Below are 19,618 nucleotides of genomic sequence, written 5' to 3'. Positions count from 1 at the left end.
AAATAAATAATTTTTTACGGCGATATTTATTATGTTAAAAGGGAAGGGTTTTATTTCGTCCCTAAGATCTGCAGGGTTATTCCTCCTGCAATTATTGCTAATATTTATGCCCTGTTTTGTTTCGATTCAACTGCTGAATTCAAAATATTTGTTAACTAATATTTTAAATTAGTAAGTATACCGGCAAAAATGACTAGTTAAAAAAAGTAACTATAAATTTGTAGAATAAAATAATGTTTCATTATTAGGCATTAATGTATTTAATACAATTTAGATAAATAATTTTTTATTTTCTTTAAATAAAAATATTTCACTTACCATACGAGAAATGCAATTTTTTATAAAATATACGAAGAGCAAATTTTTAAAGGGACTTTTTTTTCCTTTACGAGCTTTAAAATTCAAATTTTAAGTGAAACAAACGATCTTGTTTTGAAAAACCAAACTTATGGACGAGTACAATCCAGAAAATGGGTGCATTACCGAAGTCTTAATTAGTAATTAACGATCTCTTTTACCCTTTTAAAAAAAATAGACCAATATTCATTTCACCTACTTTTTTAAACAACCGTTGCCAGCATTCACGAATTAGTTCATGAAACAAAAATACCTGGAAAGTTTCTTGAACTTGAAGCACACGATTATTAAGTCAATAATTTATTAATCTCTCTCTCTTTTCATATGTGACCTTTTGTCGTTGATGAATCTAAACTAAGTATTGAAGCCAAATAAGTAAAAAATAAGAAGAAGGAGAAGATTTTAATAGAAAAAAAAATGTGATAGTGAATATCATTTTTGTTCAGCTATTTTACAAAAAATTAGTCTGTAATCTAATCAATTCAGGAAAAATGTGCAAAATATTGAGGGGGCGCGTGCCCATCCTTGCCCCCACCCCTCTCCTGACGTTACGTCTAAAGATTTAACACTTATATTGAATTGTCAAAGTTTTAAAATTTTTTATTTTACAATCCGAGTTCCTGATAGTCAAAATTCATCCCGATCATAATTGTAATTCTCGTAAATTGTTATCAATGGCAATAATATTTTTAAAGTTATAAATAACGAACTAACATTACAGTACGACAAAATAAATTTTTTTCTTTTTTGAACTTAGTATTATACCTGAGGATTTTGAAATTTTTTTTTACTACAATCGCTTCATTAAATCAATCGAGTCTTTCGTTTCCAGACTTTTTTTAGGATTTTATCTATTGTTAACAAAGTCAGTTGTTAGGGCTCTGATAAGACTAATCAACGTTGGTAGAACCGAAAAAACGCTAACAGCTGATTAAATCCTCGGTTATCTTTAATGATGAGGACTCTAATGCTTATAATAAACCGTCTCAACGGCAAATAAAAAGTAAACGGGAAAAGAAAAGAAAAAGCACTGAAAAAATAGCCCGATGAAAAAAGCACCAGAAAAACATCGCAATATAAAATTGAGCCTAAATTAAGTAAACATTATGATTCAAATAAAATTATATCTTAATTAAATATTGATGAATTAATTAGAATTTTTTTAAAATTAGTTAAGATACAAGGATTAGTTTACGGAAAGGAATCATACTTTCGTATTTCATGCTTTTTTATACTTCTATTTCATATTCTTATATGAGCGATAAAAATTTTCTAATAACAATAATTATACTTATCGTATTGTGATGTGATAATCTTATAAAAATAATATTTTTTAATCAAGGGATTGATAAAAAATTGCATATTAAAATGAAATATTTTATCTTCATCATTTTTTTAAAAATTATTTTTAACTTGTCATAACATTAAAGCCCTGAAAGAGTAGTGCTAATTGATACATAATATAATATAATATAATATAATATAATATAATATAATATAATATGATATGATATGATATAATATAAAATAATATAATATAATATAATAATTAAAAATATAATTGTATATAAATTAATTTTTTTTAAAAATATCTAGTTACATATGAATAAATGTTTAATTACATTAAATTTATTTTCAACGACCTGAATCAAATTGATAATGATATTTAGAATCGAATTGATTGGGAATTGAATATTGATACAATTTTGAAGGAAAACAACACATCATAATCACTGCTTTGTGTGTCAGCTTTGCTTCGACTTCAGCAAATAATGTCTTAAAATATTTCTATCAGTGACTTTAATTGAAATAGGTGAGATACAGTAAAGTAATTGTTGTTTAAATAAACATTTTATGTTTTTGTTAGCCTGGCTGGTAGGGCGTTGGGTCCATGTCTGAGAGTGCGATCCATGCCAGCCGAAGACTGTACAAAATGGTGACTGAGGCACGCTAAATCTGTTCGGGTCACAAAGTCCTCCAAGTTTCCGTAACAAATCGATAGCTCTGGGGGTACTAGATTTGAGATGAATTGTGCTCTGGTTCAGGTCAAAATTACGATCTGCGGATGGATGGTGTGTGAATGTGTCCTTCCTGTTAAACGGGATATGGCGTAACGTATTGTCTTCGGATCATCCCCAGGGATATTTCCCAGACCGTCGTGCCACCCCATTGTGCAACTCTAGTGCGACGTAAATAAAAGTAAAGAATGTTTTTGTTGTCTATGGGAATAGAGGGGGAAGGAGATCCTAAAATGTTGCTGGGTATGTCCCTATCAGCCCTGAGGGGGCTGTACAGCAGTGCTGCTGTTCAACAACGAACATCACTTTGATGGAAGTTAATCCACTTAGTTATGTATTGGAAGTTGTTCTAGTTTATATGATGAAGGTAAATACATTGCGTTCTTGTGAAGATTTTGGCTGAAGTAGAAATGATTTTTGGTACTTAACGCTTCTTACGACAAGGGGATTTATTCCAAAGAATTGAACAAAATTATTTTTTTTAAAAAAAAGAATTGTTGCTTTATTTTTTAGAAACATTATAAGATACTTTATGCCCATTAAGATATCAAAAACATAAAATAAAAAAAATTGCTGCCTTAAAGTGATGTAGAGATGCATTATTCTAACATGAAGATTTTCGTCAAAAATTAATTAACGGTCGGACAGAGGGATGAAACCCCTAGTCCTAAAGCCAAGAATTCTAAATTAAAAGTAATTAAATTGTTCTTAACGGATGGTTAGGAGCATGAGAAGATATCCATACGATAAATACGATTTATTGAAAGATAAAATAGCCCAAACAAAGCCAACCCCAAGTAATTAATTTCAAAATTTGAAATAATTCGGCTATAGCTTAATCACCAAAAAGACAGTGAGAATTAACCCTGTAAATGAAATGTTTTTGTGGTAAAAGAAATAAAGAAACTTAAGGAATAAGGAGTTAAAAAAAAAAGATTTTGATGTTCGATTTAGTCGCGACAGGGAATTAATGAGTTTTATATTTGTCTTGAATTAAAAAGTTAGTCGTTATATTGATTGTAAAGAAGATAATGAAATATTTATATTATTTTTATAAAATACAATAAAAATTAAATTAATGGTTTAATTTAATTAAAATAGGATTAAAAAATTCAATTTAAGAAATTAAAGACATTTTAAAGGCTAGGAAATACATAATGCCTATTATGGCATCACAATAACTGTTTCGTTTGCAATGTAAACATTAGTCTCAATTTATGTGTCAGGAAAGAGGCTCAAGTGGTTTTATTACGTAACTTTTCTTTTCCTTGCATGAGGAAGAAAATCTCACTCCTTGTTAGTATTGAAAGCAAATTCCTTGGATGATGAAAGAGAGTGCGGCAAATAATTACGTTTTGGCTGTGATTTCGGTAACCAAGTTTCTTAATTACGTCACAAAATGAAAAAAATAATTATATAAACATATCTCATCTATTAATTTGTAAAAGATAAAGTCAAATGCTATTTAACTAGATGTAAAAAACTATAATTTTCATTCTGCAATATATACAATATGGGGAGCAGAATTCTGCTCCCCATATTGTATTTAGAGAGGAAGATTGGGAGAATGCACAACGTGCAATTACTTTAGACTAAGGTGATCAGATTTATAAACCATGATTTGAGGGCAAATCAGTGAAGTGTTCTCGAAAAATTTTACAATTTGAGGACACCATATATATTTATGGAAAACATTAATTTATATGTACAACAAAGATTTTTTTTAAAGTTAAAAACTGACACTTTCAGAACCATTTTTAGCAAAATTGATTTCATTACTAAGCTGTAATCTGTATTGGAACACAAGTAAAATGAATGAGTACATGATTATTAATGAATGAGTACATTATTATTATTCGACGGCGATCGAAAGTGCGACAGCATTCAGTGAGAATGGTTCTTTGATTAAACACTAACAACGATTGATTTGAAAGCAGCAAAAATAGCCATTAATATCTCTAGTGCGACGTTGCGCTCCTGCGTCCCAATAAATACAATTTAGTGGGAATAGACCATAAACATCCTCAAACAGTCTGCGATCTAGTTTAGTCTTCTTAAGTCTCATCAATATGTCTCATATAAACTCAAATTTGGCAACACGGTCAAATTGGATATGGGAAAAAATGGCGTCTACGCCAGAGCAAGTCGTTTGTACGCCAACATTTGTGTTTCCTACAGGATTTCCTGGTAATTAAAAATTATTTTTTTACTATTTAAAACAAAAACTAATCGATAATACACTCATAAATTATATACGTTGCTTTGGTTTATTTGAATGTGATATCAGAGTCACATTATGAATGTTCTTTGTTTGTGGACTTGGATCCCCCCCTGCGGGGGGACTCTAAAACATAGCGGGAAGGGATGCTGAATTATTATTATCATTGTTTAAAGAGATCAAACTTGCTATAGATTTAAAATAATTGCTAGTAACCTTGAAGTACTGATATCATTATTTAAATTAGTGTTAAAATTGCTTAGAAGTTATTACCTTTTGTTTATTGATTATTTTTATATTTCTTTGTTTACAGTAAACTTATACAAAAGCAGCGAAGATTATTTTTGCTTTAGCTACAGTTTCTTATGCTTATTTAGTTTTTTTGTTAGTACAGATTATTTTTAGTTTAGTATTTTTTGTTCCAATCATTTTTATACCTATGCAAACTATTTTTCCCCTTCCAGTTAATGGTTTTCAGCTGTGGAAGGAAGAAACAAAAGGAGGTATGCTTCAATTTTTATTGATTAAATAATTTTGAAAATAAAATATACATAATTTTTTTATAAAACCCTCAAATTCAGTGGTTAATTTATAATTAATTGTCTCTGTATCATTTTGTTCCCCAGGTTAATAAAAAATATAATTATCTGAAACTATTTTTTTTGTATTTAATTTATTATTGTTTGAAAGCATAATTTTTTATGACTTTGTTTTCAATGTATTTCAATTAAGATCCATATTTATTGATAAATTGGTCTTCATTTCCATCTTATTCAGTTAAACTGAGATCTTAAGAATTTTTCCTTTTAAAAAATTTCCTCTTATGAAACAGTTCTGCATATTCTGCTGTGCGAAAGGAAAATCAACATAAGCGAGAAAAAAAAAAAAGATTTTTTCATGAAAATCTTTAATTTTAATATTTTTTTAGCCTGTTTAATATTACATATATTTATGTTTTATGTATTAACCATTTGTTTAAGCATTTATTTTACAATATATATGATGCAGTTATGTATTTCTAATACAAAATATTTGATTTATAACTTCAAAAGCAAACAATTCATAATTATTACTCCTTTAAAAATTATTAAGTTAAACTTAAATCTACAAGCTTTTAGCTTGAAAATGTACTTTGAAGGTGACATTTTTGTTATTTATTCTTTGAAGTGGCACTTGAATGCATGTTTCTCTCCATTTTTGTAATAATCATTGTATGTAATATTATGTTAAACAATTGGTTATAAAACTTTTCTAAGGATTCCTTTCTTTTTTTTGCAGATGTTTTGACATTTTGCAATACTTCAAACCCTTGGGCTGATTATGGCATGAGAGGTAAATTTATTTAAAATGTTTATTCCTCAACTCTTTCTTAATTTTTTGTCATAACATTTTTACTACAGTGGATCGGCTAACATATCCACATTCAGTGCCAGATTAAGAGGAAAACTAATGCAGGGTTGGTAAGTTTTAAGTTTTTTGACAATTGATGCTGGGTTTCTAAGGAACTTGAAAAACATTGAAAGTGCTTGAATTTAGTTGAAAAAAATCAGGGCCCTGAAAAATCCTTGAATTCTGCCATAGGGTACTAGAAAAGTACTTGATCATTTAGGATTTAAAATAATACTAATCTTTCTTACAAAAAAGCAGTAAAAAAATAATAAATAAAATTCAAAGGAAGATTATAGAAATTCTGATAGATGCAATTTTTAATGCTTGAAGTTAAAAGGGGTTAAAGAAGATGTATACTTTTTCTCTCCTAAATTTTTCACACCAGATTATTGTTCATATCTCTGGTGTTTTGAAAGCTGAAATTTCTAGCAAATTTTAGGTTTTGTAGTCATAGTTTTCGAATGATATATAGTGTTTAGTCGATTTAGAAATCTGTTCAATGTGTTAACTTCATAATTACAACAGGTTAATATTGTTATCCTATTGATAACTACTTTAGTTTTTTTACTTAATCTAAAAAATCTGCTTAAATTATGACAAAAAAAATTAAAAGCAATATTTAGATTGGTAATAATTTATAACTCATTGGTAATAAATAATAATTCATAGGTATTACCTGTAATATAAACTGAATAATTCTGATATAGCAAATAATACTGATCTTAAAGTATTAAGAATGCCATGTTTTTAAAAAAATCAATTAATAGTTTCTACAATTTTAGCTATATTTTTTATACATTATATATAATATAGATCATTATTATAGTTGTATGTAATGCAAGTATTTTGTAAGATATATAATAGAGTGTCCCCATATAGACTGTCCCAAGTGACAATGACAAAAAATAAACTTGTCCCAGGTATTTGACAGTTTTTGTCAGATTTCAACATTTAATAACAGGTTTTTGATGTTAAAATCTCAACCCTGGATTAATGAGGCTGTAGCCCCAGACACATATATTTTAGAAACCTCTAAAGTAAAATTGATTTCTGTAATTTTCTAAGCAAATTATAATATTTTTAAGCATAATGTCTTACAATTTTTCATTAGAATCTTTAAAAGTTTTATGTATTTTTAAATGTAAAACTCAGGAAATAGATAAATTATATGTGGTCATTTTTTTCTGCCCCATACTTAACTCCCTATTTTTTCTTTTGCTTTAAATTGTAAGTTCATAGTTCTTTAACTAGTTTTCTGTAACCCTCTACAAAACATATAATAACCCATTGGAAAAAATTTAACTATTTTTGTAAAAAAATGAAATATTTCAAAAGAAATTTCTAATGAAACTGAATTTCATAAAGTTTCAATAATTTTGAATATAGCTAAGTTTAGGATAATTTGGTACAGGTAGGACTACAAACTACACATTAACATCCAGATTCCATCATACTTTAACCCAATCTTGTCCACATTATTTTGTTCCTTAAAACTAATTAAAAACTCATGTTTTATTAACTCAAGATTTCAACTTTATTTTAACATTAAGTTCTTCATTCTGTAATTAATGGATAAATCTATACCTAATTAAGTAAATTTTCATATTTTGATTTCATTTACAGAGTTTAAAAAATGTAGAATTTTTATGAAATCAGCATGTTATTTTAAAAGTACCTTAAGTTGCTTTGCAATTTTTATTGGTAAATATCTTTGAAACTAATTGTGAAGTTCAAAATATTCTTGTATTCTTTTATTTATTTCATTTATACCCAAATATATTTTCATGAAAAAATTATTTTTTATTTTATTTAATGATAGAAAAATTTTAATAAATTAATCCGTTGCCATTTCTTTTATCTACTGAAAAAATTTTGCATCTTTTTACTACCATTTTTAAATGCAAAATATAAAATTTGTATGAATAGTTCTGAAATTAGCTTCAACTTTTTGAGTGAAGAGCTACTTGCACAGTAGGTTGACTAATAAAGGGACACATGCATATTTATACATATTGATGGCAAATATGGTAATTTTTATGTAAACATTAGTGTTCTAAGTTCTAAATTTTTGATCAGTATCAGTAGATATTTGCAGAAAATTAAGTACTTTTAATTATTAAAATTCATTCAAAAATTAAAAAATTCATACTTTTTTTTAAAACCACAACACTTCATCATTCAATTAAAAAAAAGTTTTTTTTTTTAGTTTCAAAATTGCTAGTATTGTGTCAAATTACAGATTTTAATAGAGTTTTATGCCGAAAGCAAGTTATCTATTTGTCATTTTTATGTAAAAACTTTGAAAATGTATATGCAATTTGTTGATTTTATGTATTGATATGAACATTCAATAATGGGAAAAAAGAATTCTATTGGTGCATTTTTTTTAAAAAATGCTTTGGAAAGTTTGGCTATGTATCCTGTTATAAATATTTAGTCAAGAAACCAGTAATTGAACTTTGGGTAGACTGTGAATCCTTTGAACCATTACTTCTGAATTTCCTGGTCCCTTTTTATAAGAAGCAGGCTCTTATTTAAAATATAAATTGTCTATCTTTTTATACATGTATTAATATCCGTTTTGCAGTTCATTAAAGACTTCTTTCTCTTATTGTAAAAATTTCATAAAATATTCAAATATTTTTTCTCTCTTTAAGGGAAAAAAAATTTGGGGAAAGGAATAATTCTTTTTATGAATTTAAAACTATTGAATTCTTTCAACATTTAACTAGCTAGTATTGAACAATGGCTTTAATAATTTTGAGTTACTAGCTTTAGTTTTTAGAGGACAACCAGAAAAAAGATTTATAGATGGAAGAATGTTCTAACTAACATTTAACTTAAATGAGAAACTGCAGCTTTTAAAAATTATCAATAAGTTTGCACATCTTTTCAAAAAAAAAAACTCCCATTTTTAAATGCTTGACAAAAAGTTTTAACAGATGACTGAATACAATATGTTTTTAAATTCAGCATCTCATGTTTTTTCAAGATGTCATTTAGAAACTTTCCACTAAGCTCTTTAGTTTGTAAATAATTTATCAGTAAAATCTAATTTTTTTCTTATAAACATATTTGAAGTTATTATATCAACTTTGAGAGCTGTGTCAATTTGTTTGTATTGATGCAAGGTTTTCATTTTTTATGTTAAGGTTTTGATCATCGTTCTCCATTCAATATTCATGTTGCTGCTCAATCTCAGCCTCTTCATCATCCTGAAGATTCCTCGAAAGTTAAAGGAGCTAATAGAGGAGGAATAAAAAACCACATTAATCAGAATGATTTTACAGCTACTAGAAATTTGCTTGTTGCTGCAGCCTCCGCTCCACCAGCTTTTCCTGGTATTGAAGCTAGTTTGAAAATGCCAAATCCTAGTTTGGATAAGCAGCCACCTCAGCAGCAGCAACAACCCCAAACTCATCACCAACAACAGCAGGTCCAACAGCAGCAAACTCAACAGCAACAACAACAGCAGCAGCAACAACAACAGCAGCAGCAACAACAACAACAGCAACAACAATCCCAAAATCAGCAGCAACCTCACCCTCAACATCATCAACCGCATGAGGAAAATCCTCTTGGGGAGAAGGAACGTCAATGGCCTTGTCCGTCTTGTAAAGTTCCTTTCAAGCAAGCCTCTGAATTGCAAGCCCATTTGTCTGCTCACACGAAGACTGAAAAAACAGTTCCCTGTGACATTTGCGGAAAGTATTTTGCCTCTGGTGATCGTGTTAGGATTCATGTGAAAGCAGCTCATGGTGAAAAGTCTTGTTCCTGTGAAATTTGTGGCAGTGGATTTAGTTATCGTTGTAAACTCCTAGATCATATGAGAACCCACACTGGAGATAAACCTTTTCATTGTGAAGTTTGTGGCAAAAGCTTCTCCCAAAAGAACCACCTAACCCGTCATTCCATGATACATACAGGCGAACGTCCATTTCCGTGTGATTTTTGTGGTAGAGGATTTTACAGAAAGGATAAGTTAACTAGGCACAGAAGAATTCATACAGGTGAGCATCTTACGCTATTTTTTAGGTTAGAAATTCTTTATAGGCTGACCCTGACCAATAAAAGTTCAAAAAAACCCTTTCTTAAAAATGTAGTTAAGTATTCCCTATTTATACTGTCTGGTAATTATAGATTTCTAATATGCCAGAAATGATCAAAAATTAAATAAAATCCCTTAATTGACAAGAAATTCCTTATAGAACTGTTTAGCTTTAATGCAGAGCTGCAAAATGTCCAGCTATTCCTGGATTTATTCCGTTTCTTTTTATCGACTCTTAGATCACTTGAGAAACCACATGATAGCCAAACCTTTCCATTGTGAGGTTTGTGGCAAGAGCTTCTCTCAAAGAAATCACCTTACCCGTCATTCCATGATACATACAGGTGAACGTCCATTTCCATGCGAATTTTGTGGCAAGGGCTTCAATAGGAAAGATAAATTAACGAAACATAGGAGAATTCATACAGGTAAGCATTTATATGCCAGTATAAATGTCATTTGCAGGCGGGATTTTTTTGGCTTTTAACAAAACAATATTTTTAAGCTTATCCCCACTAACATTAAATTCCCTTTCATTTCATCAATTTTTATAATAAAATTATATCTTTGATTTAACTTTTATTTTATAGACAAAACTTAAGTTTTAAATTTTGACTGTTTATTTTTGCGCTGCTTTTTTATACTGCTTAACATTTTCAAATTTGATTAGCTTCTTAAAACTTGTCTAAAAGTCTTTCCCCTTTGCTTTTTGAGGTAATATTAATTTTCTCACTTGGTCGGCGAGTTTTATTTCTTGCTATATTTAAAAATTATCAACATTTTGCTCACATTTTCAATTTTAAACTATCTTTTTCTTTTTATGAAAAATATCTTTGCATTCTTGTTACTAACATTTAAGTCTTTTAAAAATAGTTAAATATTTCGTGTATCTGCAAATTTTATTGTAATTGGCTTTTTTGTGTATCTTAACATAAATAATTTTTTTTTTTTTGTCGTAAAGTAAGCTACTTTAGTTTATATAAAAATTCTTTTTCTATTTGTTTTAAGTCAGTAGAAGATTGAGTAGTTTTCTTTCTTTGAGAATCAAAAATTTTTGGAACGGATGTATTTTTTTTTTTTGTGTTAAGGTGTCAGGTTTAATTTTAGTAATTATATATTAAACAGTTATCTAATTTGTTAATAACTACAAATTTTAGGTAGTTTAGAAAGCCTCTACTTTGTTGCACATTTTTCTTTCTCATGTTTCTGCTGGTTTTATTAAATACTTTATAAATTTTTATAAAGTATTTGTTTAACTAGTCATTTGTATTTAAATTTTAAATTAGTTATTTTAACAAAGTAATGATTTTTTTTGTAAACTTTATTTGGTAGTTCGTGTATGTTCAGGGTCAGTTCTAGATAATTTTTAAGTTTCTTTTATTATTTTTATTTAAAATGTGTCTGAAATCTAAGTTATTAAAAATGAATTATATTTTTATATTAAGTGAAACATGGAATGTTAATTAGTTTAACTAATGTTAAGCTTTAGTTTTATGCTTAAAAATAAATTTGATGTTACATCTACTTAGATTTGTTTTTTGATTTAAACTTTATTCCTTGTAGGAGAAAGAGTGACTGGACAACCTAGGAGACGAGCTGCTGGCCAGTTTAATACTAAAAGTAAGCATTTTATTTGTTCAAAGATTGTAATTTCTAATTCTATTGTTGAGTAATGATGTTTATATAATTCTGTTGAAGGAAGAAAGAGTAAGTTTATGTTAATCTTTCAAATACAGAGTGTTAAGATTGTAGTCACTATTTAGACTTTTAAATGCAGTCTACATTCTTTAGCATGATCTCTCAATATTATGACCCACCCGTTATAATGACCAATACACGCTGTCCCATTTGCTATTCCAGGGCTGATTGTGCTCCGGAAAAAAAACCGAATTTCCCGAATTTTCGCTAACAGTGATCCGGAAGTTTCCTGAGATCGAAGTGCCAGACGTTTAAAAAAACCATTGATCACAGAAGTTTCCGGAAATCAAATTTTCAAAGGTGGAACTTAAAAACACAGTTTATTTTATTTGTTCATAAGGGAGAGCCAGAGAGATATTTTATAAGCTTATGTTCGTGATTAATATTCATTTTTTACCAGTAAATAGTTGTTATAATCATAAACTCAAAGAAAGACATATTTGTAAATTTTAATGACTTCTCCAGGTCATCATAGGTATGTGTAAATGGTATAGGTATACGTAAAATTTTAAATATATTTTAAGTAAACTAAGAAATATTTCGAAAAAGGAAAAAAACCCTGTTTAAATTTTTTTTCTAATTTTTCATTTGAAACTGTTCCTTTTCTTTTTTTTTTTTTGAGCTCAAGAAATTTTCCAGAATTTTGACTTGGGCTCACCTGCTATTCTATAATAAAACCCCTGCTATTCTATAGCCGCAGTGTTATTTTAACATGCTGTAGAATATCCCAAATCCTTCATTCCAATGTAGGGATCGAAATTTTGTTTAAATCCCGATCACACCGAAAACAAGTGCTAAATAATTTTGTACTTTCAAAACCAAAATTTTTCTCATTGACAGTGAGTGAAACAATGGATAGCTGAAGACTTGAAGAAGTGATTCAAATCACTTTTTCTTTAGATGTGACCACTCATTAATCTTGAAATCCCTGTAAATAAAGAAATAGTGACTAGGCCATCTATTTCAATTCTAGGTGGTCCTAGGCATAATATATGGTTANCTTATCGTTCCAAGTGGGTTTTTTCAAGGTGGGCCCACCCAATAAAACCCGGGCAGGTTTTTTCAAAGTGGGCCCACTTGGCGAACCCTGGATGTGACCACTCATTAATCTTGAAATCCCTGTAAATAAAGAAAGAGTGACTAGGCCATCTATTTCAATTCTAGGTGGTCCTAGGCATAATATATGGTTATTGATTGTGGAATAGTGATTAGTTTTCACCATTCAGATTTAAAAGTGTGCATTGCATCCTTGGGTGGAAATCAGTTTGTATTTATAACTTTTGTAAATTTATTTAAAAATGTTTTAATAAATCAATAATTTTTGTTTTGTTTGGAAACTGTATTCATGCTTTTTGTAAAGTGTTCTAATGGATGGCTTATGTTGATGAAACTTCTATCAACATTCTTCTTTTTTGTTTTCGCTTAGACCTCGATTCTATTTTTGCTTAGACTTAAATACTTTCTGAGCGTATGTTATTTAGCGGAAATGGCTATTTATTCTTAACAGGCTAAATGGCTATTATTCTTAGGGCAAAAATTAAAAATTTTGAAGGATGTGGTTTATGTTTTTGCCAAAATAAGTCCAGTGTTTGAGTAAATATTTGCTATAGTTTGATGTACTGCACTCAAAATGTGAGAAACTCACATTATAACATACATCCATTTTCATTTTTAACATAAAAGTTGTTTTGCTGTGTGTTGACTAAATTACCTCCTCCTCCTTCTAATTAAAACCATTCAACTAGTAATAGGGCGTAACGGCATAATGATTTTGAACTTATCTTTGGTTCGATATAGTAGTATCATTGAAGCAGTGTATATTTACCAAATTCAGCAACTACTTAAAATATAAATTTTCATCTCATCCCTAACATAACTCTTTATATGGGTTTGAGTTATCAAATTAATATGGAGATCAGTAACCTTTCTTATAACTTTTTAAGAACATGAAATACATTTTATGAAAAAATTTATGTACCACTATAATAATTTTGAGGGACCACTGGATGGCTTACGATTTCTATATGATTAGACATTATATGCACCTAAAATGTAAGTTTAGGTGATTATATTGCTGCAAGCAAGGCAATTAAAAATGTAAGCAGCTCTCTTAATTCTCAGCTTTATAATTACACGCTTCTATGTAGAATTTTATTTTTAAGTTTGAATAGTACTATTGGGCTCTGCCTCTCATTTGCTGATGCTCTCCATCTCCAGAAGATTCTTGTACAATCTTATACAGTTTGCAAGGCAAACCATGCTCGCTACCAAGTTAAACCCTTTTGAAATGTGTTCTAGCAAAAAATCTAAAGAATTCTAATAAATTATTAAAATCACTGAAATTAATTCCACTTAAGAATAACATTTTTTAATCAATAAGTTATTAAAATAAAATTTTTATTGTGAAATAAATGACATGCAATAAAAAACATGCAGAAACAAAACAATAATTATGCTTTGTTCAAAAATTTCTAAATGTGTAGAGTTATACTTGCATGCTTATGACAGCTCACAAGCTTGATATTTCAGTTGCCAATGCTAAAATAAATTATGACTTTCTTTATTGCTGTGTGAGAGAAATATATATGCATACAGATGCATTTTTATATTATCTTTTCTAGTTCTTCACATACAATTCACCAAACTATTGTGAAATATGAATTTATTTATATATATTTAAAATTTTTTATTTTAGTATCTCCTGGTGCCCCACGTCATGCTCGAGACATTGGTCATTTAGCAGCTACACCTGGTCAGAGTACAGCTTCACCTGCAAATGCACCTTTGATGTTATTAAAACCACCCAATAGTGTTGCTAACCCAAGTAATGCTGTGAAAATGGAACAACAACCACCACCAATGCCAGAATCTATTCCTAGCAGTACTTCAACTACTACTAATTTAACTTTTGCTCCACCCACCCTAACTCCTACTCTAACTCCATCGATTAGCCCAAGCCATTATAGAAATTCACCCTATAAAGCTGATTGGCAGACTCCACCATCTGGTGTTCATTAGTATGATTTGTAAAATAATTTCATTATTCTTATAATATTATAATACTTCCTTCATCTGTTACAAAAATGTGCCAGCTATTAGACTTTGTGATTTTGTTTTAGTATAATTGGTATTTTTTTAATTTGATATATTGAAAATTGTTGAAACTTTATTAAGGGTTTTTTCAAATATTACGTAAATATGGTTTGGCCACTTTTAGACACCTTTTCCCTCCTTATCAGCAAAGAAATACAAATAAAAATACCTTACTGCAAAAAAGTTGCAAGTCAAAGTCTCTTGCTTTGACTTTTACAATAGTAGTCCAATTTTATAAATTTTAGGATAAAATTCAACTTCATGATTCATTTTATTTTATGAAAAATATTTGTTTTATTTTGTGTTTTTGTACTGTGGTCAAAACTTATTTCTTTAATAGTACTTGGAAGACATTTTTTAAAATGTATTCTATTCTAAATTAGCCTTTTATTTGAAGTTTTTCTAAGTGTAATTATATTCAAAACTTTTTTGTTAAATTTTTTGCATTAAAAAAATAATAGAAATAAGATTATTTTATTGTCTTATGCTATTGTCAGCTAAAATAAGTTAACTATTCTTACTCCACCCTTTAGATGTTAACGTAATATTTGAAGAGCCCCTATTTGCTAATTAAGTTGATTTTATTTTGTTGATGATTTTAAAGGCTGCTAATCTAATTCTAGCAATGTAAATAAAATTGTATTACTACAAAATTTGAACTATATTAATTCTTTTGTATTTGCTCAATGTATAGTTAATGATTTTTGTAATGTTTTTCTCTGTTGCCCTGCCACCTCTCAGAATTTGGGTTGTATTTTTTAAGTTTCGATTAGCTTTAAATGCTAAGTGGAATTTATCTCTACTATAAATACATTCTTATTTTATTTGAAACTATCTATTATATTTTCTGTAGCATTGACAGTCACTGAATCACAGTGACTAAAAGATATTATTAGTTAATAATACATTATTCTGTTTTCATTGTTCCGTTTACATGTCTTTTAAATTTTTTTAAAAAACAATGCTAATAAGGTAGATTTAAATGAAAAATTACTATATAGAGAATATGTAATGTTCACAATTATAATATATGCTATTTTATAACTAAAACAGCTTTTCATTGAACGTTGGTCCAGGAGGCCACTGACCCAAGTCGAATTTTAGTGGTCCTGAATCACCATAAATTTCTGTTAATTTGAAAATATTATATATATATTCTAATCTTTTTAGCAGATTATCTCTTTATATAATCAATACATAAGTTTGCTTTTCTAACCTTTAAAATTGTATGAAAATGAAGGCTCAACAACACTGGTAATAAAATCAGACTTTCATTGATCAAAAAATAATATTCTCTACTATAAATAACTACTTAAATTCACCCTTTTCAAAAACTATAATGTTATAAATAATTAATTTATAGTAATAGGTATATACAATAATTTTTTTTAAATATTTATAGACAATTTTATTAAAGGAAGTGCTACATAGCATCTTTTCTGAAAATGAATGTCTTATCCAAGGTGAACAACCTGAAATGTTTTTAATTTGAGAAATTTTCATCTTTTATTTTTTTCCAGTGGTCGACTTATACTCACAACATGCCAGAAATGTGCAATCTTGTAATAAAAAATATGGGTAAAAACAGTACTAAAGATATTTCAAGGGTATGTTATACAGAATGTAATTAAGAAAATAATAAACAATATTGCATTATAAAATTACGTAATTTAAATTTGTAGAAATTTATCTAAGTTGATGTTATAAAAATTGTATTTTTTTTTGAGGTTGGCAGGTGTTTGTTTGTAAGTGAATTGTAATATTAAAAGTATTGCCTATGATAAAGTTTTGAATCAGCTCAAAATTGATAAACAATATCGATTCTATAGTCATTTGGTACTATAATTTAACAATTTAGGTATGTTGAACAAATATTTAATTATTCAACTTTTCTGGAAATATTTTTTTCTTTGACTTTACATTCAGAGCTAGCAGCTTTTTAATTTTAAAAATATGTGCATTAAGTATTTTACAAATACTGAACGATTTATTCACAATATTTTAATGCCTTAATATCATATGCAGCAATGAGGTCATGATAGTCTGAGTTAATTGGAGCTGATGCTAATTATGAATAAGGGAGTTTTTTTTATTTATCACAAAGTGAATAAGATGCTTAGGAACAATTATTATTAAATATGGTAATAAACTTTAATGTGAAAAACATGTTTTTGCTGAATTACAATCATGTATTAGAGAGTATTAATATGTGTATCATACATAAATTATAATTGCAATGATTAACTTGTTTTCTTTTACATAAGACATTCTTCATTTCAATTATGATACTCAGGACTTAAAGAATTATAACTTGGTTTCTGAATTAAAAGTTAATATTTCGGGATAGAAAAATTAAACATTATAGTTAAACTCAGATTATTGAGGCGTCTGTCATGTAAAATGAAAAATTAGGTATAATGTAGAAAAAATTAAGACTGTAATACAAGATTCTTTTTCTTGAATTTGAAAAATTCTTTAATTTAGGTTTTAATTAATATTTTTTATATTGAATCATTTTGTCTTTATATTCATGTTTTTCAGTCTAGTATAATGTGTTTTATTTAATTTTTGAAATAAGTAATTAAAATCATAAGATAAATAGCATGTATGTATTACCTACTTCTGGAATTTATAAATCTGTATAGAAGGAAATTGTATATAATGAATTTAAAAATCTTAAAATTTTGTTTTGTAATATTTTTGTACTTGTGATGTGATCTTAGCCTTATAAAGTACAAAGTATTTATCAGTTCATAGAATGCCCACTACTTAAAACTTTCAATCAATCTTCCTTCTCAATTTTTGTCATGACTAAACTGAGTTCAATTTGTATTTATCGTTATTGTAATCAAGTATTTGTTTAATAACCAAATGGCAAGACTTTAGGGCTATATCAGCACATTTTTATTGTTTTTAAAAATATAGCCACTGCCTTGCTACTTCTTGGCTGTATACTCTCACCATTTTTGTACATAAAAAACTTCATTAGCTTGTTATACTTTCTTGTAAACAACAGCAGTATTGCTTACAGTAATGATTTTGAATGTTCCCAACTTCATTTGTACTTTAGTTCTCTTCGAATTATGCCATAATTGCATTTTTATTTAATTTTTTCATACATAGTTCAGGTGCCAATGTTTTGTTCTTTATTGTATATATAAGCATTTACATTTGTTTGCTGTAAAGGGAAAAAAAAGGCAAGCTGAATTATAAAGCTCTGTATGTGTTAGTTGTACTTTTTTTTAATTATTTTTGTCTGGGTAGTTATGACGTGCCATTATATTACAAGGAGACATTTTTTAATGTAGCCTGATATTTTTGTAACAATTGTAGATCAGTATTCTTTATTCAAAGAAAAATGTCTCCTAATCGAAAATTATCACTCACGTAACGATATAGTGATACATTTTTACTATTTTGTTTTGCTCATTTTTTAGTATATACTACCAAGTTATGTGTATTCTATTGTTTTACTCTTTTATTGCTATTTTAGATTTCATAAATAAATTGATGACATACACAAGTTTCTTATTTTTAATTCAGCATTCATTTAAATAGAAGGAAAAAAATATATGATTAATAGACATTACATATTTAACCCTTATTTTCTGTGCTTAATAAATATATTCATTAAACCTTTTTCCCAGAAAATACTTTTAATTGAAATCAATATTCTTAGATGAATTCCAACCACATAATAAATATGCCAGTTGAAGTCAAAGTAATCCATAATGCATTTAACCCTTTTGTTACGAGCTCCATATTTAGCTAGTACCAGCTTGCTGGCATTTGATAACTAGTCTAATCTGTTTCAATCTGCTACTGGCTAAAATTCCATTTACATTGGATTAATATGTTTTGTAAATCAGAAAGATAACCGAACAAAATGAATTATTGTAGATGACGATAGTGTAGCTAATTTAGAAAAATACCATCAAACTTGGTGTCACATAAGAGGAATAAATATATAGATAAAAACAGATTGTTCTTACAATTTCAGTATATTCACATCAATTTTTTTTTTTAAAAAAAAAGTAGGATCCTATGGTTGGTACTACAGTGTATGACCTGCGTGTAACTCTTAACTACACTAGTACTAACTATTAGTAATTTTAATACTAACGTGTGTACTTGACTACAGTGTAACTTTTTAATACGATTATAGCAATTAGATATACAGCAAGCCTGTTTGTTGTTGTATCATAGATACACAGGGTGCGTAGCGTTTATTATGCTTATTTTCGATTTTTAAAAGCCCTTAAAGGTGCTTTTTTCATTGGGTGTTTTTAAAAAGTGCTTAATTTTCCCTTTTTCAAAATGAGATTTTTCCCTTACCATGTTGATTTTCGCTACGAATTATGCAAAAAGATACAGTTCACATTGTTCGATTCAACGTTTTCAAAATTCATTCAACCCCAATCTATTTCGGCCTATTGTCAGTCCGTAGTGTATGAAAACGCCGTTCGTTTTACATGATTCAAAATTTCATGATTTTTGGCAATTGTCAAAAACAATGCCAAAAGGTTTTTTTTTGACATGACGGATAAAACAAGATAATACTGTCAATTGTGAAAAACTTTCCAACCCTGCCTAATTATATTTTTTAAAAGTGCTTAAAAATATTTTTTGAGTGCTTGAAAAGTGCAAATTGAATAATTTGGCTATGCACCCTCGATACAGTTTAATTTTAATTGGCCATTAATAAAGAACCACTTAAATATCCATTCTAATATGACAATGAAGAAATTATTGGTCATTATTTCTTTGGATGTTCTTGTAAAATAAATGTGAAACAAC

General features: G+C 28.2%; 1 protein-coding gene across 4 annotated transcripts; it reads left to right on the top strand.

The window, feature by feature from the left end:
* The first annotated feature begins 4,413 nt into the window (after positions 1 to 4,413).
* LOC107456463 (uncharacterized) lies at positions 4,414 to 18,344 on the top strand. 4 transcript variants are annotated; one of them, XM_016074330.3, is made up of 7 exons: positions 4,414 to 4,562; positions 5,058 to 5,096; positions 5,872 to 5,925; positions 9,135 to 9,992; positions 10,270 to 10,458; positions 11,594 to 11,650; positions 14,424 to 15,040. In XM_016074330.3, the coding sequence occupies exons 1-7, from the start codon at positions 4,445 to 4,447 to the stop codon at positions 14,744 to 14,746; spliced, it is 1,638 nt and encodes a 545-aa protein (XP_015929816.2). In that variant the 5' UTR covers positions 4,414 to 4,444; the 3' UTR covers positions 14,747 to 15,040. The 4 variants fall into 4 exon arrangements, with proteins under 4 accessions (XP_015929816.2, XP_015929818.2, XP_015929817.2 ...); XM_016074332.3 differs by lacking the exon at positions 10,270 to 10,458 and having other exon boundaries at positions 14,424 to 18,344; XM_016074331.3 differs by lacking the exon at positions 5,058 to 5,096 and having other exon boundaries at positions 4,430 to 4,562.
* The last annotated feature ends 1,274 nt before the right edge of the window (positions 18,345 to 19,618 follow it).

Source organism: Parasteatoda tepidariorum, chromosome 4 (genome assembly GCF_043381705.1).
Source record: "Parasteatoda tepidariorum isolate YZ-2023 chromosome 4, CAS_Ptep_4.0, whole genome shotgun sequence".
In the NCBI taxonomy this organism is placed as follows: Eukaryota; Metazoa; Arthropoda; class Arachnida; order Araneae; family Theridiidae; genus Parasteatoda; species Parasteatoda tepidariorum.
This window is presented reverse-complemented; position numbering and strand designations above follow the sequence as displayed.